Source organism: Balaenoptera acutorostrata, chromosome 13 (genome assembly GCF_949987535.1).
Source record: "Balaenoptera acutorostrata chromosome 13, mBalAcu1.1, whole genome shotgun sequence".
Lineage (NCBI taxonomy): Eukaryota > Metazoa > Chordata > Mammalia > Artiodactyla > Balaenopteridae > Balaenoptera > Balaenoptera acutorostrata.
In genome coordinates this window covers 85,547,237-85,571,686 of record NC_080076.1, presented here as the reverse complement: position 1 = coordinate 85,571,686, position 24,450 = coordinate 85,547,237, and the positions used below count along the sequence as shown (strand labels likewise).

The following is a 24,450-nucleotide window of genomic DNA, read 5'->3' as shown; positions in this document are numbered from 1 at the left end:
GCTATCTAATACTCTTAGTTACATGAATTAATAAATTTCTTTCCAGTTAGTCCAGTTTGAGTTGGGTTTCTGATCCTGGCAATGAAGAGAATTCTTGCTAAGTCAACTAAGAAAACGACACACCTCTTCCCTTAAAGCCAACCCTCCCTAGCCCAGGCACAGTCACTCCAATACACTCAACATCTCATTCCTGGAAATAACCATTCAGGACCATAAGGCCAGAGGAAATACAGGAGACTTCACCCCAATGCAGGGAGAATGGAACACAGTGATTTCTCGACATTGCTGCCACAGCACACCTCCCCCAAAATAATGCCATATGCCGGGAAACAACCAGTTTCTTCTAGAGTTTGATAATCTAAGACAAATACCAACAATTTGGAGAAAACAATATGGGGGACGGGGACCATAAAGCTAAAAACAATAATCCAATGAACATATTTAAAGTGGCTGTTTGCTTGGGTGGTGGAGAATTGTATTAGCAGAGAGAGAGAGAAAAAGAGGATGGTCAGACAGGGAGGCCAGAGCCTAAACTCTCATGTCTGTCAAGCAGGTTCCTAGCTATGAAGGTTAAGCCAGAAAATAAGGAAAAAGTGAAGGCCAAGAAGTGAATAGATAACAATTAGGAGCAACACGGAAGAATGCTGTGAGCAAGACTCCCTCGGCCCCCAGATGAGAGGGCTCAGTCCCCTGGATTTATACAGTTTCCTCACTCCTTCCTGGGCCCCAAGAGAGGAAAATTGTGCCTCTTTTTTAATTTAACTTTTAATTTTTAAATAATCTCAAACTTCCAGGAAATTCCCTGGCAGTCCAGTGGTTAGGACACGGTGCTTCCACTTCAGGGGGCCTGGGTTCAATCCCTGGTCAGAGAACTAAGATTCTACAAGCCGCGTGACATGGCCAAAAATTTTAAAATAAATAATCTCAGACTTCCAAAAGAATTGTAAGAGTACAAAGAACTCCCCTATACCTTTCGCCCAGATTCATCAACTGTTAGCATTATGACATATTTGCTTTATTCCCGTGTGTATGTGTGTGTGTGCGCGCACGTTTATGTGTGTTGGGTGTATTCTATTTCTATGTCAGGCATCAGTAAACTACAGCCCACCAGCCAAATCTGGCCACCTGATTTTGTATGGGCAGTAAGTTAGAAATAATTTTTGCCTGGTTGGAAAAGATCAAAAGAAGAATACTTCGTGACACGTGAAAAGTATATGAAATTGAAACTTCGGTATCCATAAATAAACTTCACTGGAGCACAGTCATGCCCATTCATTTATATATTGTCTGTGACATCACAACAGCAGAGCAAGAGTAGTGTGACAGAGACCACATGGCCTGCAAAGCCCAGAATCCTCACTACTTGACCTTTTTGCCAAAAGAGTTTGTCTACTCCTGTTCTAAACCATTTGGGAGTTAGTTGTAGACAACAGGCTTCTTTACTCCTAAATACTTTAGTGCGTATTTCCTAAGGACATGACATTCTCTTATACATTCAATTATCAAATACAGAAAATGTAACTTTGATACAATACAATACCATCACCTCAAATACCATCCAAATTCAAATTTGGATGCTAACTATCTCTTGATGGCAATTTCCCCCCAGACCTGGACCCAATTCAGTTTGATGCCCTATATTACTATTCATATCACTTTGGTCTCCTTTAGTCTAGACCAGCTTCTCAACTTCTGTCTTTCATGACATCGGCATTTTTAAAGAGTTCGGTCCAGTTGTTTTGGAGAATGTCCCTCCACCTTGGTTTGTCTGATATTTCCTCATGATTGAATTTTGGTTATGCACCTGGGACAGAAATGCCAGTAAAGTGATGCTGGGCCCTCCGTGTCTCCCATCAGAAGGGATGTGGTGTCTGTGATGTTAACTTTGATTGCTTGGGAGAGGTGGTGTCCACCTGTCTTCTCCACTGTACAGTGACCAGCTTTCTACCTGTAATTAATAAGTAATCTGTACAGAGAGAGGCTTCAGTGCCAAAACAGTCCTCAATGTTCAACCAATATCTGCTGGTAATAAAGAAAACCCTCCAGAACTGGACGAGGAGGACAGGGGTTAGAGAGACCCCCAACTAAGCAGCCTTTGAGAATGTGGGGTCTTCAGACTGAGAGTCCCCAGCAATGCCAGCTGGGCCATGCCACCTCATGGCACTCTTTGGTGTTGGGTCCCACCACGGCACGAGAAGACCAAGACTGGAAACATCAGCGGCCAGATGCTTACCAGGCCTTCAGTTTGAATTAATATTTAATTCCACAAGTAAACATGAAGACATTATCCTCGTTAAAAATTAAAACACTGCAGCTACGGCTAGAGTCGGCTTTGAATCTACCCCTATCCTGTCTTCTCCCACTTCTCCAGAAGTAACCACTGTTACCAGTTTCTTCTAGATCTTTTTCTATGTATTCTTCCAGACTGTATGTAACTATGTATTTCTATATTCCACATTGACCTATTTCTATATACACACACTTAACCATGTATACATATATATGAAAAATACACACTGTTGCAAAAACCATTGTCCCTAATACTTATTCTCCTTTGCTTCCTTTTAATAACAGGACCCCACTGAGTGGTAGCCAGGAACATGGCTGTCCAGCTACAGACATTTCCCAGCCTCCCTTGCAGCTAGCAATATGACCAAGAGTTAGCCACTGGGTGGCAAGCAGAAGTGATGTAAGTTCTGAACCACATTTTTTTTTAACCACTACACCTGCCATTTCTAGCTATTCAGTTTTCACATGTCAAGCCAACATTTTCTGCCAAGAATAACTGAACCACATTTTTATATGGAATGGCTTGCCCTCCACTCTCTTTCCCTGGCTGGCATATGGCAACAATGGATCCAGTTACCTTGAAACCAGAGATGGAAGCCACATAATACAAATGACAAAGCCCACTGTGCCCTCCTCAGCCAAACGAACCTGGATCCCGGGTGGCCTCATGTGACAGGGCTTCCCACCTGTGATTGTTTTACAACAAGACCACCAAGCCTTTAGCACTCCTCACATAGAGAAGTGGGTTCTCTGTTCCCTCTCCTTAAATACAAGTAGGCTTGTGGCTGATTTGACCAATAAAATATGTTGAAATTACCCAAAAAGCAAACAATCTGATTAAAAAATGGGCAGAAGATCTGAATAGACATTTTTCCAAAGAAGCCATACAGATAGCCAACAGGCACATGAAAAGATGCTCAACACTGCTAATCATCAAATAAATGCAAATCAAAACCACAGGGAGATATCATCTCACACCTGTCAGAATGGTTGTCATCAAAAAGACCACAATTAACAAATGTTGGCGAGGATGTGGAGAAAAGAGAACCCCTGTACACTGTTGGTGGGAATGTAAATTGGTACAGCCACTGTGGAAACAGTATGGAGGTTCCTCAAAAAACTAAAAATAGAACTACCATATGATCCAGCAATTCCACTCCTGGGTATATATCTGAAGAAAATGAAAACACTAATTAAAAAAGATATACGCACGCAGCATTATTTACAATAGCCAAGATATGGAGGCAACCTAAGTGTCCATCAACAGATAAATGGATAAAGATGTGGTATATATATACAGTGGAATACTACTCGGCCATAACAAAGAATGAAATTTTGCCATCTGCAACAACATGGATGGACTTGGAGGGTATTATGCTTAGTGAAATAAGTGAGACAGAGAAAGACAAACACAGTATGATATCACTTATATGTGGAATCTTAAAAAAATAAAACAAACTAGTGAATATAACAAAAACAGACTCACAGATACAGAGAACACAGTAGTGGTTACCAGTGGGAAGAGAGAAGGGGGAGACGGGCATGATAGGAGTAGGGGATTAAGAGGTACAAACTGCTATGCATAAAATAAATAAGTTACAAGGATATATTCTAGTAGAAAATGGACTTGAGGACACGGGGAGGGGGAAGGGTAAGCTGGGACAAAGTGAGAGTGGCATGGACTTATATGTACTACCAAATGTAAAATAGATAGCTAGTGGGAAGCAGCCGCATAGCACAGAGAGATCAGCTTGGTGCTTTGTGACCACCTGGACGGTGGGATAGGGACGGTGGGAGGGAGACGCAAGAGGGAGGAGATATGGGGATATATGTATATGTATAGCTGATTCACTTTGTTATAAAGCAGAAACTGACACACCACTGTAAAGCAATTATACTCCAATAAAGATGTTAAAAAAAAAAGGATATACTGTACAACACAGGGAATACAGCCAACATTTTATCATAAGTGAAATATAACCTTTAAAAATTGTGAACCACTAGGCACTTCCCTGGTGGCTCAGTGGTTAAGAATCCGCCTACCACAAAAACAGAAATATACATCAATGGAACAGGAGAGAAAGCCCAGAGATAAACCCACGCACATATGGTCACCTTATCTTTGATAAAGGAGGCAAGAATATACAATGGAGAAAAGACAGCCTCTTCAATAAGTGGTGCTGGGAAAACTGGAGAGCTACATGTAAAAGAATGAAATTAGAACACTCCCTAACACCACACACAAAAATAAACTCAAAATGGATTAAAGACCTAAATGCAAGGCCAGACACTATAAAACTCTTAGAGGAAAACATAGGCAGAACATTCTATGACATAAATCACAGCAAGATCCTTTTTGACCCACCTCCTAAAGAAATGGAAATAAAAACAAAAATAAACAAATGGGACCTAATGAAACTTAAAAGCTTTTGCACAGCAAAGGAAACCATAAACAAGACAAAAAGACAACCCTCAGAACGGGAGAAAATATTTGCAAACAAAGCAACTGACAAAGGATTAATCTCCAAAATATACAAGCAGCTCATGCAGCTCAATATCAAAAAAACGAACAACCCAATCCAAAACTGGACAGAAGACCTAAATAGACATTTCTCCAAAGAAGATATACAGATGGCCAACAAACACATGAAAGGATGCTCAACATCACTAATCATTAGAGAAATGCAAATCAAAACTACAATGAGGTATCACCAGTCAGAATGGCCATCACACCGGTCAGAACGGCCATCATCAAAAAATCTACAAACAACAAATGCTAGAGAGGGTGTGGAGAAAAGGGAACCCTCCTGCACTGCTGGTGGGAATGTAAATTGATACAGCCACTATGGAGAACAGTATGGAGGTGCCTTAAAAAACTAAAAACAGAACTACTATATGACCCAGCATTCCCACTACTGGGCATATACCCTGAGAAAACCATAATTCAAAAAGAGTCATGTACCACAATGTTCATTGCAGCTCTATTTACAATAGCCAGGGCATGGAAGCAACCTAAGTGTCCATCAACAGATGAATGGATAAAGAAGACGTGGCACATATATACAATGGAATATTACTCAGCCATAAAAAGAAATGAAATTGAGTTATTTGTAGTGAGGCAGATGGACCTAGAGTCTGTCATACAGAGTGAAGTAAGTCAGAAAGAGAAAAACAAATACCATATGCTAACACATATATATGGAATCTAAAAAAAAAAAAAAGATTCTGAAGAACCTAGGGACCAGACAGGAATAAAGACGCAGACGTAGAGAATGGACTTGAGGACACGGGGAGGGGGAAGGGTAAGCTGGGAAGAAGTGAGAGAGTGGCATTGACATATATACACTACCAAATGTAAAACAGATAGCTAGTGGGAAGCAGCTGCCTAGCACAGGGAGATCAGCTCGGTGCTTTATGACCACCTAGAGGGGTGGGATAAGGAGGGTGGGAGGGAGACGCAAGAGGGAGGGGATATGGGGATATACGTATGCATATCACTGATTCACTTTGTTTTACAGCAGAAACTAACACAACAATGTAAAGCAATTATCCTCCAATAAAGATATTAAAAAAAGAAAAAAAAGGAATCCACCTGCCAATGCAGGGGACACAGGTTCGAGCCCTGGTCCGGGAAGATCCTACATGCCGCGGAACAACTAAGCCTGTGCACCACAACTACTGAGCCTGCGCACTAGAGCCCGCGAGCCACAACTACTGAAGCTCCACCACAAGAGAAGTCACCACAATGAGACTCCCACGCACCACAACAAAGAGTAGCCACCGCTCACCGCAACTAGAGAGAGCCTGTGCACAGCAATGAAGACCCAACGCAACCAAATAAATAAATAAATTTATTTTAAAGAAAGTTATGAACCACTATATTGTACACCTGAAACATATAGTACTGTTAAGTCAACTATACCTCAATTTTTTTAAAATGGCAGAAGTGACACTATACAATTTCTGAGAAAAAGTCACGGAAGGCCACGTAGCTTCCGCCTTATTTGCTGGAACACAAGCTCTTGGAACAAAATGTTCAACTACCCTGGGGCCACCATGCTGCATGGAAACCCTAACCACATAGAGAAGTCACATGGAGGCAGTCTGATCAATAGCCCCAACTAAGACAAACCTTGTTATTCCAGCTCAGGTCCCAGACATGAGGGTCAAGAAACCTCCAGATGATTCCAGCCCCAGCCACGTGAGTTACTCCCAGCCATTCACGTCTTCCCAGCTAAGGCCGCTGACCTCGTGGAGCACCGTCAAGCCACCCCCACCGTGCCCTGCCTAAACTCCTGACCCCCAGAATCTGTGAGCAAAATGCAATTACTGTTGCTTTATGCAGCAACAGATAACTGGAACACCACTCACCCTGGACCACACCCCGCTCTGAACTGTTATGTGAGAAAGAAGCTACCTCATTTAAACCCTTTTATTAGGATATCTCTTTGCTACAGCAGCATAGCTTATACCCTAAAGCACATACTTCTGATTTTTTAAAATATATTAACAGTATCAGAATATAGATATGATTTCACAACTTTCTTTTCTCACTCAACAATATGTCTTATAGAGCTACCCACATAAGAATATACAGATGTATTTCATTTTTTTTAGACCTGTGCAGTACTTCATGCTGTGGACATACAACAGTTTATTTAGCCATTTTCCTATCACTGGGTATTTAGGTTGTTTCCAGTCTCTGACTATAACAATGCAACACTGAATAATATCCTTGCACTGTCTCCCTGGGGAAATGTGCAAGTGCCTCTGGGGAAGAGAAGTGGAATTGCTGGGTCATAGGGTACAGGCTTGATTTTAGTTTTAACAGATCTTGGCAAATTGCCTGCAGAGTGACTGTGACAATTTACACTCCCACCCACAGCATATGACAGCTGTCCTCCACACCTCACCAAGCAACACTCACTGCTATCCCCACTGACTTTTTTTTTTTTTTTTTTTTTTTTTTTGCCACCCTGCACGGCCTGCGGGATCCTAGTTCCCTGACCAGGGGCTGAACCTGTGCCCTCTGCAGTGAGAGCACGGAGTCCCAGCCACTGCACCGCCAGCGAATTCCCCCCACTGACTTTCTTAAGGGCACTTTTCTGATGCTTCACTGGTGATATTTTCTGCCCAATCCTAAGGCATCAGACTGAGTAGGGATAGGAAGTCCATGGCCCTTCCCATAACTTTGTCCCTTGGCACATACAATCACTCCTGATCCCTAATAGTTCTCCGTCTCTCTCTCTGCCATTGGCTAGAACCACTTCCCATGGGAGACCCGATGCTGGAGACCACACCTCCAGCCCACCCTCTCCTCGGCTCCAGCCTCAGGACGTGTCAGCCTTGAGGACAACGTGGGGTCTGGGGGGCTGGAAACAAGGCCCTTAGTGTGACACGCTCTCCATTCCCAGGGCACTCCTCGCCCACGCCCAGTCTCTGCAGATTCTACCTCGTGCCAGTCCCACAGGCAGCAGGAAAGGTTATCAACTCATTTCTTGGATTCTAACTTTCTTCCAGACTGCTGTCTCTCAGTCTTCTTTCAACTGTGGTAAAAATATATAACATAAAATGTACCATGCTAATCATTAAATTTTTAAAAAATTTTCTACTTGTAATAAAATATACATAAAATTTACCATCTTAACCATTTTATGTGTACAACTCAGTGGCATCGAATATGTTCACATCACTGAGTGACCATTACCACCATCCATCTCCAGAACTTTTTCATCATTCCAACTGAAACTCCAAACCTGTCGCACAATAATTCAATTTCCTGTTCCCCCCCAGCCCCTGGCAAACACCACTCTACTTTCTAGTTCTATGAATTTGATTCCTCTAGGTATAAGTTGAATCATACAGTATTTATACTTTTTGTGCCTGACTTATTTAGACATATCATAATGGCTTCAAGGTCCATCCAAATTGTAGCATGTAGCAGAATTTTCTTCCTTTTTAAGGCTGAACAATATCCTACAGTATGTATATACCACATTTTATCCACTCATCTGTTGATGAACACCTGGGTTGCTTCCATCTTTTGGATATTGTGAATAATGTTACTATGAACACGGGTGGATAAATATTTGTTCGATTCCCTCCTTTTAATTCTTTTGGGTATATAACCAGAAGTAGAATTTCTGGATCATAAGGTAATCCATGTTTAACTTTTTTAAAGAACTGCCATACCATATGTTTTCCAGAGAGGCTGTACCATTTTACAACAGCTGTCTCTTTTTTTTTTTTTTGGCTGCGTTGCGTCTTCGTTGCTGCGCATGGGCTTCCTCTAGTTGTGGCGAGCGGAGGCTACTCTTCGTTGCGGTGCGTGGGCTTCTCATCGTGGAGCACGGGCTCTAGGCGTGCAGGCTTCAGTACTTGTGGCACTTGGGCTCCGCAGTTGTGGCTTGCAGGCTCTAGAGTACAGGCTCACTAGTCGTGGCACATGGACTTAGTTGCTCCGCGGCATGTGGGATCTTCCTGGACCAGGGCTGGAACCCGTGTCCCCTGCATTGGCAGGCGGATTCTTAACCACTGCACCACCAGGGAAGTCCAGCAACAGCTGTCTCTTGATGCACTGTCTGTGAGGTGGTTCTGGAAGGTGGGAGAGGGTACAATTCCTGTTTTCCCTCGGAGTCCCTGGTTGCCCTCTACACTTGAGGATGTCCCCACAGACCCTCAGTTGGACTTGTGCTTTGAGATGTTTTTTCCAGGAGCAGGATGAGCCACACTGAGGCAATCCAATCCTGCCTTTCATCCAGTCAGCCCTGTGGCCTTGAATGCAACTAGTCGCCAGATGGAAGCTTTCTGTTGTTTTTGCCAGCTCAGCAGCTATTCCCTTTCTGGCTAATGTCCCTATGGTTTCTTTGGAGATCCATCCCTCCCCAACACTCAGTCCATGAGATCTGGCTAGGAGCAGGTTTACCCCAGGTTCCAGGGCAAATGACCCAGGCCTGGCCAATCAGAATATCAGCCTCCTGACCAGGCTGGTTGACTCAGGGACGAGCATTCAAAACCAATGAACCTCAGTTGTGGGGCTTTTATCAGAACTGTTGAAAAAAAAAGAAACTCTTTTCCCCCTAGTTCTCAAGGTAGCAGGATATAAGCCCAGAGCTAATGGGGCTGCCTTGCCTGGGTATGAACCCAACTGAGAGGAAAACAGGATGGAGAGGCAAACAAAGGCTGAGCCCTGATCGTTTCATTTAAGCCCCTGGATCGGCTTATACCTGAAGGCGGTACACCTTTGACTTCCCTATTAATGTAAGCAAACAAATGCCATTTTATTCTGTTTGACTTTGCCAGTCTGGGTTGAGTGTCTTCATTTAAGAGGCAAGTGTCAGAATCTAGATTAACATGCCAAAGAACAGAGCTTTCCATCTGGGCAAAGTTAACCACACCAGGTAAGAAGAGAAGCCATAAATCTTGGACTCATTATTATCAAGCTCTTGCCCTGGGCACTGTCATTTTAAAGATGCCAAAAACAAGGACTTGGAGCCTGGTTGAAAAAAATCCTTCATCAAGCCAAAAACGAAATAGGCACGTAAAAATGTAGATCTCTGAACAACCATATTGGGTGTTTTTCTACCAAACCAAGAACTTAAATCATCATTTTTTAACAACTTTATTGAAGTTTAAGTTACATGTCATAAAATTCTCATTTTAAGTGTACAATTCAGTGATTTTTATACATTTACCAAGTTATGCAACTATCACCACATCCAGTTTTAAAACATGCCATTATCCAGTAGGATCCCTAGTGTCTATGAGCACTCGCTCCCCACTCTTCCCTCCTCCCAGCTCCTGGCAACCACTTCTGTCCCTATAGATTTGTCTTTTCTAGATACTTCATATAAATGGAATCATACAATATGTGGCTTCGCGTCTGGCTTCTTTCACGCAGCATACTGTTTTTGAGGTGTATTTATGTTGTAGTATGTATCAATTTTTATTACTACTCAGCATTTATATCACATTTTGTTTATTCACCCACCAGTTGTTAGACATTTGGGTTATTTCCACTTTTTGGGTACTATGAATAATGCTGCCATGAACATTCATGTACAAGTCTTTGTGTAGATACATATTTTCCTTTCTCTTGGATAGATACCTAGGAATGGAATTGTTGGGTCATATGGTTAAGTATATGTTTAACTTTCAAAGAAAATGCCAGAATGCCAAACCACTATTTTTATTTCTAAACTAGGTAGCAGTGTATCGGAGCAAGGGAGACACTCACCGAGAACTGGGAGTCGGGTCTCTGCACACAGTGCCAGGAGTACCAGCTTATTAAACGTGATTGACTCCCACTTCAAGTTGCTACCTCCAAAAATAACCCAGAGTGCTGGGGGCACCAAAGCAGACAAGCAGCTATGGAAGAAAGGACTCTATTCTGCTGCCCAAAGCAAGTCCCAACCCCCCAACTATCCAGTTCAAGACCAAGCAAAGAAAAGAGACACACTTAAGGAACCTCCATACTGTTCTCCATAGTGGCTGTATCAATTTACATTCCAACAGTGCAGGAGGGTTCCCTTTCCAGCACACCCTCTCCAGCATTTATTGTTTCTAGATTTTTTGATAATGGCCATTCTGACTGGCGTGAGGTGATACCTCATTGTAGTTTTGCTTTGCATTTCTCCTTAAAAAACTAAAAATAGAACTATCATATGACCCAGCAACCCCATTATTGGGCATATACCCTAAGAAAACCATAATTCAAAAAGAGTCATGTGCCACAATGTTTACTGCAGTTCTATTTACAATAGCCAGGACATGGAAGCAACCTAAATGTCCATCAACAGATGAATGGATAAAGAAGATGTGGCACATATATACAACAGAATATTACTAGCCATAAAAAGAAATGAAATTGAGTTATTTGTAGTGAGGTGGATGGATATAAAGTCTATCATATGGAATGAAGTAAGTCAGAAGAAAGAGAAAAACAAATACCATATGCTAACACATATATATGGAATCTAACAAAAAAAAAAAGGTTCTGAAGAACCTAGAGGCAGGACAGGAATAAAGATGCAGATGTAGAGAATGGACTTGAGGACACAGGGAGGGCGATGGGTAAGCTGGGATGAAGTGAGAGAGTAGCACTGACATATATACACTACCAAATGCAAAACAGATAGCTAGTGTGAAGCAGCAGCACATCACAGGGAGATCAGCTCAGTGCTTTGCGATGACCTAGAGGGGTGGAATAGGGAGGATGGGAGGGAGGTTCAAGAAGGAGGGGATATGGGGACATATGTATGCATATGGCTGATTCACTTTGTTATACAACAGAAACTAACACAGTACTGTGAAGCAATTATACTCCAAGAAAGGTCTATTTTAAAAAAAGAGACACACGATAAAATATCTAAAGATGGAGCTTTGGAGGCAGGGGGAAAGAGTATAGTTATAAGGTAAATATTGTCAGTAAAGAATCAAATGCTGGACTTCCCTGGTGGCGCAGTGGTTGAGAGTCTGCCTGCTAATGCAGGGGACACGGGTTCGAGCCCTGGTCTGGGAAGATCCCACATGCCGCGGAGCGGCTGGGCCCGTGAGCCACAGCTGCTGAGCCTGCGCGTCTGGAGCCTGTGCCCCGCAACGGGAGGGGCCGCGATAGTGAAAGGCCCGCGCACCGCGATGAAGAGCGGTCCCCGCACCGCAATGAAGAGTGGCCCCCGCTTGCCGCAACTGGAGAAAGCCCTCGCACGAACCGAAGACCCAACACAGCCAAAAATAAATAAATAAATAAATAAAGTAGGGGAAAAAAAAATTATAAAAAAAAAAAAAAAAAAGCAAACCTTTAAAAAAAAAAAAAAAAAAAGAATCTGCCTGCCAATGCAGGGGACATGGATTCGAGCCCTGGCCTGGGAAGATGCCACATGCTGCAGAGCAACTAAGCCTGTGCGCCACAACTACTAAGCCTGCGCTCTAGAGCCCTCGAGCCACAACTACTGAGCCCACGTGCCAGAACTACTGAAGTCCACGTGCCTAGAGCCCCTGCTCTGCAACAAATGGAAGCCACCGCAATGAGAAGCCCACACACCGCAATAAAGAGTAGCCCCCGCTCACTGCAACTAGAGAAAGCCCGCGCACAGCAACAAAGACCCAATGCAGCTAAAAATAAATAAATAAATAAATTAATTAAAAAAAAATCTCCGAGAGAAAATGCAAGCATCATACACTACTCGATTCTTCAGTAAATGATATTTGCATGGTCATAACCACATAAATGACTGAGACTATTTTATTTATTTATTTATTTATTTATTTATTTTTCTCTAGTTGCAGCGAGTGGGGGCTACTCTTCGTTGCAGTGCGCACTTCGTTGCAGTGTGCAGGTGGTGGCTTCTCTTGTTGCAGAGCACAGGCTCTAGGCGCGTGGACTTCAGTAGTTGTGGCACGTGGGCTCAGTAGTTGTGGCTCGTGGGCTCTAGAACGCAGGCTCAGTAGTTGTGGCGCACGGGCTTAGTTGCTTACGGCATGTGGGATCTTCCCAGACCAGGGCTCGAACCCATGTCCCCTGCATTGGTAGGCAGATTCTTAACCACTGCGCCACCAGGGAAGCCCAAGACTATTTTTTTTAATAAGCTTTTTGGTACTGTTAGGTTATTTTTTGGTCTCCTGCTCATTTTATTATGAAATATTTCAGGCATATTGAAAAAGACAGAAAATCATATAATAGAAAACAAATATAACATTAATACCCATATTCTCACCCTCAGTTTAAGAAATAATAGGGCACAAAGAGTTGAAAGGCCCTATGTACTCTATGTGGTATTCCCATCTGCTGCCCCCAAAGAGGGGAACCTCTGTGCTGGTTATGTCCACCGCCACGCCCACCCCAGATCAATTCTGTCTTTCTCTGTGCCCTGGGAGGTTGACCTCTATGGACTGCATCTCCCAGGCTCCCTTGCCCTGCCTCCTACCTAGCCAATGGGATTCCAGGACAGAAGACTGGAGAGCGGGAGGAGAGAGAGGCTGGGGTATTGGTTCCTCCTGCCTCCTCCCTGCTTTGCTACAGCTTTTGACCTCTGCAGCTCCTGTTCTGCAGCTCCCCTTTCCCTGCAACAAGCTCTGGTGACTGCCCCTTCCCTCTGCCCCTTTAGGATGAGGACTGGTTCCAGCTCCAGGGACCTGTCTTTAAACTGCCACACCTCTGTAAATAGTTCCTTCCTTAGACTCTTTTCAGTGACACCCATTCAGAAGAGTCATTTGCTTCCTGCCAGGGCCCTGCCCAAATCTCCACTATACTGAATCTGGCCCATATCACTCCCTTGCAAGTCTTTATATTTGTACTACATAGACATGTATCAGTAAGCAAAACATAGTGCTGTTTTGAATGCTTTTAACTTTATTATACATGTCATACTATACATACCCCTTGGCAACTTTTCACTCAATGTTGCTGGTTTTTTGTTTTTTTGAGGTTTTGGTGTTTTTTTTTAACATCTTTATTGGAGTATAATTGCTTTACAAGGGTGTGTTAGTTTCTGCTTTATAACAAAGTGAATCAGCTATACATATACATATATCCCCATATCTCCTCCCAACGTTGCTTTTCTTTTTAAAACATTTATCCATGTTGACACATATAGCTCTAGTTTATTCATTCTGATCTTCATACCACACTCTATGGATGTTCAGTGGAATTATCCATTCTGATGGACAGTTAGGTGTCCAGTTTTCAGCTGTTACAGAATTCTTATACCTATCTCCTATTTGAGTTTTTAACTATGTGGATATGTATTACTTATAAAAATGTAGAATAGATCAGAGAGAGACACACAGACACTAACATTGGCTCTGTAAGCTGAGATACCCATAGCTCCTTTCCTACATGTCTGATTACCATCCTTTTATACCAGGTATGGGAGACACAAACAATTGAGTTTCTGCTGGAAGATTTGGAGATCTGCCGCCTCTCCTGTCCGCTGAGGCCCCAAACTCTGCCCCAGTGGGAAGATGAGGTTAATGAGTCCAGGTCCCAGCACAGCTGTGAAACATCTAGAGATGCCCTTTTAACACAACTTGGCTGAGTCACAACTCCTGAGTCAACGTTTATTGCAAGAGCTGCCGGCAATCAAGAATTCCCTGGAGGTCCAGTGGTTAGGAGTCCGCACTTAGGAGTCCACACTTAGGAGTCCAAACCCTGCAGGGGGCAAGGGTTCTATCCCTGGTCGGGGAACTAAGGTCCTGCAAGCCACGCGGTGCAGCCAAAAATTAAAAAAAAGAAAGAAAGAAAGAAAGAATTGCCAGCAAAGGAATCATATGCCATTTTCAGACAGGGCCCTGGTCTAGGAGCATTGCAAGTTGGTGGGCAACCCAGCAGACTGCAACAGAGCCATGGCCACCACTAAAATGTGGTCACTTACAGGTGTGGCTGGTGCTAAGTTTTCAAGAGACTGCATTTATATAGTTCTCCTTCCAAGGAATCAACATCAAATAAAGATTTCTGAATGCTAAATATACTGAACTAAGACTCAGTATGCCATGGAAACACTACCAAAGATGGCAAGTTGACTTCACCTAAACTGTATCAATTCTATACTGGGAAAGATTCTGAGTCATGTGCCAGGATCGATTAGTAATGTCTGTTGTAGGAGCAGTAAGTGAGGGCATCAGCATGCATGTCAGGCATTTGGAAGACAGGATAACATAATGGTTAAGTGATTAGGCTTGAGAGTCAGACTGCCTTCATGTCCAGAGTCTGCCACTTCTTAGTTTCCTCAGTTGTGGAAGAGCTAGGGGATGAGATATATGTAACAGGCATGTACTGGTTTTTTAAAATCAGCTTTACAGGTAGAATTTACATATGAATTCACCAATTTTCAGGGGTACATAATGAATTTTGGCAAATACATATAGTTGTGTAACCACCACCACAATCATGACATAAAACAAAGGTTCCCAAACTTTGTTGGTTCACCACACCCTTAGTGTCTCAGTAAACTTTTCACAGAGTCCTTAAGCCAAATAATTGAAAAGTATTTATGTCCTACCAACTTAGTAGCCTCTTGGGAAAAAAAGAATACACAGAAATTGACAAAAGTATTTTTATTTCATTCAGAAGTAACCAAAATTATTTACGGATGTGTGTGCCTGTCGGGCTCTGCACAAATTCTCAAACCTTGGGAATAGACTGGACACTGTCATCCTCATTTCTTGTTCTAAATTGATTTTCACATAGTATTTGATTTTAATCAGCCCCAAAAACCCAACTTCACAAAGATACGACGTCATTAAAAAGATGTGTGAAACATTCTTTTTAATGACAGATATTGTGTTTCCCTTGAAAATTTAAATTATCCCACAGTGCTCCTGTGAGCTTGCTGCAGCTCCTTGGAGGTGCCTTAACACAGTTTGTGAGGCACAGACATAGACTCTTTCTATTACCCCTAAAAAGATACCTGTCCAGCATCCTTCTCTGTTTTTTTTTTTTACTACCAGTATTTTGATTTTCCTTCATGGGACCACCCCTCCACCACTCTTATTTCATGTGGTTTGAACAGCACTTATCCCAGTCCTGGGCTCCAGGGGAGACATGTTAACCAAGACCCAGTCAATTAGTGCCACAGGGTCCGGTTAAGTAAGGCATAATCACATGACCCAAGTCGGGCCAATGAGAGTTAGCCCTGGGACTCCTGCTAGAATTACAGGAGAGAAGATGCTCTGTTTCTGAGGTTTGCTGAACTGGTAGATATCAGCCTGAGGCTGCCAATGCTCATCTTTGCCACAACATGGGAGAGACTGTTGAGAATGAAGCTGACATAGAGGAAACATACACACACTCACACATATAGACATCATTGAAGCACCTGGATCCAGCCTTGCCTGAAGCCATTTCCCACTGGACTTCCCACTACGTGAGCCAATAAAACATTTTTTTTTGTTTGTTTTTTGGCTTAAAGCTGGTTCAACTGGGTTTCTGCCACTTACTACTAAGAATCCTTACTAACGCATCATGTTAAAGCACCGTACAAATGAAATGAGTCCCCACAAGTCCAAAAATTTCCTTCTAGAGCCAAGGGTCTCAGGATATTGTTGGAGCCCACTGTGTTAGGAACCCAAAAAGTATCTGATGACTACAGCAGGCCTGGGTTCAAATTCTGGCTCCTCGAGTTTCAAGTTACTTAACATCTCTTAGCCTCACTCTCATCTAGAAAGCCAGGCTGTCGTTCAGATTAAATGGAATAATCCATGTATCATACAGTCAGCTCTTATCGTTGCTGCTATTATTGTCAGGCTTTGTTTTCTAGATAAAGAAAAGCTCAGAGAGGCGGCTTGCTAAAGGTCAGATGCTAGACAGTCGCAGAGTTCAGGCCTGAACCTAGGAATCCTGACTCCCTGTCTGGAGTTCTTTCCGCACAATCCACTTCTAGGGAAAGAGGCCCAGAAGGCAATGCAAGATGGGAGAGAAACAAAAGAGTACCCAGGGCACAGACCTGCCTTGGGTAGTGGTTAAGAGTATACAGACTCTGTCACAGATATAGAAAACAAACTTACGGTTACCAGGGGATAGGGGGGAGAGGGATAAATTGGGAGATTGGGACTGACATATACACACTACTATATATAAAATAGATAACTAATAAGAACCTGCTATATAGCACAGGGAACTCTACTCAATACTCTGTAACAGCCTATATGAGAAAGGAATCTTAAAAAAAAAAAAAAGAGTGGATATACATATATGTATAACTGATTCACTTTGCTGTACACCTGAAACTAACACAACATTGTAAATCAGCTGTACTCTGATAAAAATTAAAAAAAAAAAAATAGAGTATAGACTCTGATGTTCAATGCCTGGGTTGAATCCTGAATCCAGTACTCATAAGCCGTGTGATTTGGGGTATATTTTTCACTCTGTAAGATGGGTATAACAGGATCTATTTCACAGGGGTTTTTTGGGTTTTTTTTTTTTATAGGGCTTTAATAAAATAATACTTATCTTCCTGCTTCCACCCTGTCTGCCTCATGTCTATTCTATACACAGCAGCCAGAGGGATGCCCGGTTCATTGGTAACAAAAGCCAAAAATCTTACAATGGCCTACCAGGCCCCTGCATTTCTGTGAGGTCAGGGTTAGGGAAAGGCCTCTTCGGGCCACCTCCTTCCTGGGTGCAGAGGGACGAGGTCAGGTTTCCAGAGATGCAAGACAGGAAATGCTCATTAAATCACCTGCCACCACATCTGTAAGTGACCTTCTGTGGTCACACCACAGGCCACAGGGCCAAACACGCACTGGTCTCGGACTGATGCGCAATTCACCGGCACGGCCGAAACCACAACCAGGCAAAACCAAAGTCCTCGCGTGACTCGACCTTGCCCCTGAGTCCATAGAGGCCCTGGCAGATGCAAATCACAGGCAAAAGAAAACAGATCCTTTCCTCTATAAAGTCCCAGAGATTAGGACTTTTTAGGGGTGGGGAGGAATTCCAAATACCTTTCAAATCCCCTAGGATCTGAAATTAGATTTCCTCTTTCCTCCCTTCACTGGAAAAAGGGAAGAAGAGGTAAAACACAGAGATATTATACATCATCCCAAGAAAGACAGAATCAGAGAGATATGAACATGAAACCCACAAATCTCAGATTCTGAGGCAGATATAGGCAAATTAAGATAGGGTGGAATTTTCTGGTGAAAAAAAAAAGACCCTTCCTATTGTTAACCTCACCCACCTGCCTACCTGTGGTGACCTCCCTGTTCCCCAACAAATGTCTCATATCTGAAAGTCCACCCAACACATACATAATGACAACATATACCCTACTTATTATATGCGTATTTCCAGAGACTTTCATCTCAGGAGTTCAGAGCTCTCACATTTATTATGGGGGTTGGGGGGGCGGTGAGAAGTCAGACCTAGTCCAGTCCAGTTCCCCCACTGCCGAAGACGTGAGCAGGGGACATCACGGTTTCCACCCGGTCAGCCTTTCTACAACCCTTGCTGTGCACCAGGGGACAAAATCCAGGGTTAATTCCCAATTCCTCTCTGTCCCTCACACACCTGAGCCCCAGAGACACCAAGTAAGAACATAACAACAAATCAAACGTCTCCTTTACAGCCTCCGCCTCCCAAGACTAGCTATCTAATTGCTGTTAATTGCATTAATTGCACAGCTCTGAAGTGTTAAGACTCCTCCTCCTCCTAGTCTAAAGCAGGGCCAGGGAAAGGAGTTATGAACAACAAAAGCTCCACACAGCAAAACTCTCCTCCCACTCCCAACCCTAATACCCTCCATGGCTCCACAGCTGGACATGACCTGAGAGCCTAGCAGGACAAAGCGTTAAGAAATAGCTGAGTCTTCTCGATGGCAGTGGAGCCAGAAGGGCCCCCTGGGAACTGAGTGGGCCCTAAGCCCTGGGCTTGAAGGAAAGGGCACAAACCCACACATGCTGGACAGGCCAAGAAAAAGTACCCTTCTGGTTCTGGTACCTTACTCTGTGCTCGTGCCTAAAAAAGCACCCGCTTTCCTGCTCAGTCTCTCCAGCAACCCTCTCTCTATTCATCTGGACCTACGACATCATATCTAGAAAGACCCATCACAGACACCCTTGCCAATCTCCCCTCCCCTCCTCTGGACACAGTAAGAGGCCAACCAAACTGCAGACAAGAGCTACATGGACAGAGAAAATGTCATTGCTCCAGTTGAGGACAGAAAGCAGCGGGCTGGGGTGTTCCATGGGATTTAAGGCAAACAGAGCCCAACTCTGGAGAAAAGAGACACAAGCCGGTAGCTCGGGAGGGGACAGCCTCATCTCCAAAAATGGTCCAGGCATCCCTCCTGGTCAACCCTAAGGTTTCCTGAGGCGTCTTTAGTCACCAAGGTAGGTGGCTGAGGCCTCTGCGAACCTCCTGTCAGAAACAACTCTCCCTGCCAGGCCCGCGCAGCGGCAATGCCATTCTCTCAAGGGGCCTCTTACACCCGCCCTCACCCCACCCAGTGTAAGGCTCTGGGCCAAATGGGTGAGGGCTGGGAGCAGCGTCTATCACTAAAGGAGGCAGCCCAGCTGTCACAAGTGACAGATGTCATCCACAACGCCAGACTCGGCCTGCAGCAGCGTCGGAGAGGCGGGCACAGACACAGGAGCCCCAAAGACTGAGAACAGGGGTCTCTAACCCCTAAGCAAAGTCTACGGGTTCAAGGTGAACGGCTCCCAAGCACGTCTCTCAAAATGGAGCTGCAGAGGACAGGGCTGGCCCGCCAGAGTAAAGGAGGAGTGGAGCTGCCGAAAGCTGGAGGGCGGCGGTGGGGTCAGGGAGACCCCTGAGAAGGTGGGCGCTGGGCTTTCTCTTTGAGTCCCCAAACATACCTGTCCCCTCCGGCCTCCCCCACAGGGACACGCCTGGAACTTCCCCTCAGACGCCACAGACCAACTTTCTGCAGCGAAGGAGGTGCGCGGAGCAAAGAGCCGGCGCGAGGGCGGGGGAAATGGGGAGCTTCGACTCGGCGCCCCAAGGGGATGAAGAACTGAAATACTGGGAGATGGGAGGGGGCTGGCCCTCGCGAACCACCAGCCCCCAGGGCCTAGCCAGGGGCAACCTCTGGGCCCTAATGGTTCCTACCGCCCGGGCTGGGCAAGCAGGAAGGGGAATACCCTACACATCAGGTAGCAGAGTTTCAGGACTAGGTGGCCCGGTCCTACCTGCAGTTCCTGGAATTCTCCCTCCAGCTCGTGCCACTCGCGCTCACAACGCTCCAGTTGGCTGGCCATGGTGCAGTGGTGCGAGGCGGCGGCGGTTGCTCCTGCAGCGTGGCGCGGCCGGCCACCAGCACCCCACGCCTGTCCGCTCGCCGGCCGCCTTCCGAAGCACCAGCTGTTCCTGCGCAGCGGGAGCCACGCGCGCACCTGACGTCACAGCCCCGGCCCTGGTGCCCGCCCCACCCTCGCCGGGAGTCAGGCCCTGCGCATGCGCACGCTCCGCCCCGGCTCCGCCCCCGCGCGCCGGGCGCCTGCCGGGGGATTGCTGAAGCTTTGCAGAACTTGGTAGGGTCTACTGCTGCCCCCACCTTGGGAATGCTTCTGCGCCTCCAGAATCTCTCTCGCCTAATTTGGGTGGGGAACTTGTCCGCAAACCGCATTTGTAGAGCTTATTTTACTCAGATTGTGTGTATTGGGGGTGTCTGGGGTCGGGAGGTAGAAGGGAGATTGCGGGGAGGGAGCATTGCCTTAACTGAGCCAAAGCCAACGACGGCCTGGAATGCCAGAACTGACGTTCACCATCCAGCAAGGTCGCCGGGCAGGGAGGGGAAGCGCAGAGAGCGCCCTGTCATCTCACATTGTCATTATTTACTTCAGCCAACACATCCTAGATCCTGCCTTCTAAGACTCTAGGTGACTCTCTTGACAGCTGTTTCTGTCGCTCAAATGACACAACCACCTCAATGCTAATTGAATCCAAATTCCCTCACCTCCCGGGCGTGGTCCTGCAAGATCTATCCCTGCCTAGTTTTCGAGTCACATCTCCTATCTCATCCCTCTCGATAAGTACTCTCCAGCCACGGTTTTTGTTTGTTTTTTCTTCCTGCCCTTGCATGGAATATTCTTCCCTCTAAATCTTCATATGGTTGCCTTTTTCTCATCATTCTAGCCTTAGTTCAAATGACACCTGTATTAGTTTCCTAGGGCTGCCCTAATTACAAACTGGGTTAAGTACCACAAACTGGGTGGCTTGAACAACGGAAATGTATTCTCTCACAGTTCTGGAGGCTAGAAGTGAGAAATCAAGGAGTCAGCAAGATCGTACTCCCTCTGAGACTCTGAGTAGAATCTTCTCTTGCTTCTTCATAGCTTATGGTGGTGGTGGTCAACCCTCAGCATTCTTTGGCTTGCTGCACCCCTCCAATCTCTGCCTCTGTTTTACATGGCCTCTTTCCCTACGTGCTTGTCTCTGTGTGTCCTCTCCTCTTATAAGGACACCAGTCTCCTTGGATTAAGGGCCCACCCTACTCCAGCATGAACTCATCTCCGTTTAACTAATTACATCTGCAAAAACCTAGTTCCAAATAAGGTCATATTCTGAGGGAGTGAGTATTAGAACTTCAACATATCTTTCTGTGGGACAAAATTCAACCTGGAACAACACCTCTAAAAAAATAAAACTGTTCCTGAACACCCAAAGGGTCATGCCTCCTCCGAGTCACTTACATGTCACCTGCTTTACTTCCTTCATACAACTTACCATTATATGAAAGTGTTTGTCTCCATGTTGGTTGCATGGTTCCCTCCATGGGTATATAATATAATCTACATGAGATCTTAGGGATCTTGTCTCTGTTTTGGTCATCATTGGATCCCTAAAGCACACAGTAGGCCCTCAATAAATATTTGTTGAAGGAATAAACATTAAAGATCATCTACTGCAAAGGTTCTCAACTTTTGGGGTTCATAGACCCCTCTGAGAACTCTGAATGGGGAAAATGCACAAGAGCACACGGAGAAATATTTGCAGTTCTTATTTGAGGTGTGAAAAAGAGCGTGACTTACTCAAGATTCCCAGCTAATTAATGACCAACTTTGATTTATGATTCTCATCTCGGGGGGTTGGGGCTTCAACATATCTTTTTGGGAGACAATTTAACCCATAACAACACCTCTCAAAAAGGGTGAAACAGGATTTGTTTGCAAGCCTGGTTATTGTTGACTGGATGTCAGATGTTGTGAAGTCTACCTTATTGCCTTCTTCCACCTCCCTTTTTCTCCTTCTCCTCCTCCCCCTCCTCCTCCTTTTGTATTTTAGTAGTTCTAAAAAATATCCTTGAGCTTTATATTGGATGGGGTTATTTGGAAACCATTTGATCCTTTTGAATCTTGCTTTTTTTTTGGCTGCGTTGGGTCTTCGTTGCTGCGCGCAGGCTTTCTCTAGTTGTGGTGAGCGGGGGCTACTCTTCGTTGCGGTGCGCGGGCTTCTCACTGCAGTGGCTTTTCTTGTTGCAGAGCATGGGCTCTAGGCACGCAGGCTCAGTAGTTGTGGCGCACGGGCTTCATTGCTCCGCGGCACGTGGGAACTTCCCGGATCAGGGCTCCAACCTGTGTCCCCTGCATTGGCAGGCGGATTCTTAACCACTGCGCCACCAGGGAAGCCCTGAATCTTGCTTTTAACATTTACCTGGGACCAAAAGAGTGCTCAGTCTGGAGCTAATTTTTCTCCACTACTGAGGTAAGACCAGTGCCCACGAATCATGAAGTTTTCCAGTCTGGCTGGTGCAGGAGCAGACTGTATTCCTGGGCCTGTGTAGGTGCCACACACTCTTACCTCTAGTCATTTCAGGTAGCTCTTTTCCTGGCCTCCGGTAGTTGTACTTGCAAGGGCAGGTTGACCAGGGCTCAGCTGATCCTAGAGGGCACTCTTTGCAGACCTCTGGATTCTCCATGTGCAGCTGTCTCCTCTCTAGAATTCTAACCTCCTTGGTTTCCCTGGACCCTCAGCTCTGTCCTCTCAACTCAGGGGGTCTGCCAGGCTCCACCTGGGGCCCCCCTGCCCTGTACCATGGCCTGGAAACTCTCTCAAGACAATAAGCTGGGGGACTTCCCTGGCAGTCCAGTGGTTAAGACTCCATGCTTCCAATGCAGGGGGTGCGGGTTCGATTCCTGGTTGGGGAACTAGGATCCCACGTAATGCATGGTGCAGCCAAAAAAAAAAAAGAAAAGAAGCTGGGCAATCACAGGGCTAACCCCACTTGTTTCCTGTGTCTCAGGGATCACCGTCCTCCACTGACTGATGTCCAGTGTCTTGAAAAAACACATCATTTCATATTTATTTTCTCCATTTTTTTGTTGTTTCAGGTGAGAAAGTAAATCTCGTCCATATTACTGCATCTTGGCCAGCAGAAGTCAGCATGATGCAGTTGAGATTCAGATGATTATTGTATGTTTCCGTAATTCATTGCTTTTTCCTTTGCTGAGTGTATTTCATTGTATGGATGGATCCATTTGTTTATCCATTCACCAGTTGAGGGAACTTTGGGATGTTTCCAGTTTGGCTGGATTATAAACAGAAGTTTTTAAATTAAGTTTTTAAATATAGAAGTTTTAAATGTAAGTTTTTAAATGTAAATTTTTTTTAATTAAGAAAAAGATGACAGTTTCATATAAAAATCCAGACTTTTACTTTCTCTTGAAAAGTGGAAAGACCTGGCCAGGGCTTCCCTAGTGGCGCAGTGGTTGAGAATCTGCCTGCCAATGCAGGGGACACGGGTTCGAGCCCTGGTCTGGGAGGATCCCGCATGCCGCGGAGCAACTGGGCCCGTGAGCCACAACTGCTGAGCCTGCGCGTCTGGAGACTGTGCTCCGCAACAGGAGAGGCTGCGATAGTGAGAGGCCCATGCACCGCGATGAAGAGTGGCCCCCGCTTGCCACAACTAGAGAAAGCCCTAGCACAGAAACGAAGACCCAACACAGTCATAAATAAATAAATAAATAAATTTAAAAAATAATCTGTTAAAAAAAGACCTGGCCACACTGGGCTCATGTTTGTGCTCGGCAATGGGCTGGACCAGAGGAACACATGTCCCCTTCACAGGAGGCTCGCCAGCTGCCACAGTCCCCTCCAGGCTCAGTTGTACTGCCCCAGCCTACTTCATGTAGGCTGGAGACAGCTGAGCTTGAGACTCCTGATACAATGTGTCATGAAGCTTGCAAAACCAGATAAATCACTCACTTGGTGAAAAAGCAGAAAATAGTTTTTAATTGGGGTTAGTAGAATCAAAAAGGAAATCCAGGGCCTTGAAGGATGAATTAAATGTCACCAAGCAGAGGATTTGGGAAGATGATCCCCCTTTGCCTATGCTTGCAGCCGCTCAATCCTGGGCTGAAGAGGCTGGCCTTGCCCCCCAGGGAGAGCTAGGCAGATGTACCTTCTCTGCAAGCTGGCCAGCGGTCAGGTTGCAAATCTTAGGGACCGTTCTCTATGGGGTCAGGACTTTACGTGCATTATTCACAAGCCTTTCTGTAGATGGCACGGGCTGGCCACCCCCATCAGTGTAGCTGCTTAGGTGCCAGAAGTATCAGATCTTACCTGGCTGCCACCCTGTCCCGGTTTCTGCCCAAAGAGCTTTCAGACTCACTCGTCAGCTTCCTGGGGCTGGATCTGCCTCTTCTTAGGGATTTTGACCATGATAGGTGAGAATGTGTGTTGCAAGATTCCTCCCCCACCCC

At 45.1% G+C, this 24,450-nt stretch overlaps 1 protein-coding gene and 1 long non-coding RNA gene across 4 annotated transcripts in view; one reads left to right on the top strand and one right to left on the bottom strand.

Moving 5' to 3' along the window:
* TMEM120B (transmembrane protein 120B) overlaps nucleotides 1-20,281 on the bottom strand; it is a 49,733-nt gene extending 29,452 nt beyond the window's left edge. Inside the window, exon 1 of one of the 3 annotated variants that reach the window (XM_007189560.3) lies at nucleotides 19,939-20,281. In XM_007189560.3, coding sequence (XP_007189622.1) covers nucleotides 19,939-20,007 — 69 coding nt within the window. In that variant the 5' untranslated portion in view covers nucleotides 20,008-20,281. The remainder of the gene's footprint in view (nucleotides 1-19,938) is intronic. The other 2 variants (XM_007189561.3, XM_007189559.3) reach the window with 2 other exon arrangements.
* Nucleotides 20,229-23,685, top strand: LOC103006331 (uncharacterized). The gene is made up of 3 exons (XR_451680.2): nucleotides 20,229-20,280; nucleotides 23,080-23,161; nucleotides 23,419-23,685. It is a non-coding gene; the product is annotated as an uncharacterized LOC103006331 (long non-coding RNA).
* The last annotated feature ends 765 nt before the right edge of the window (nucleotides 23,686-24,450 follow it).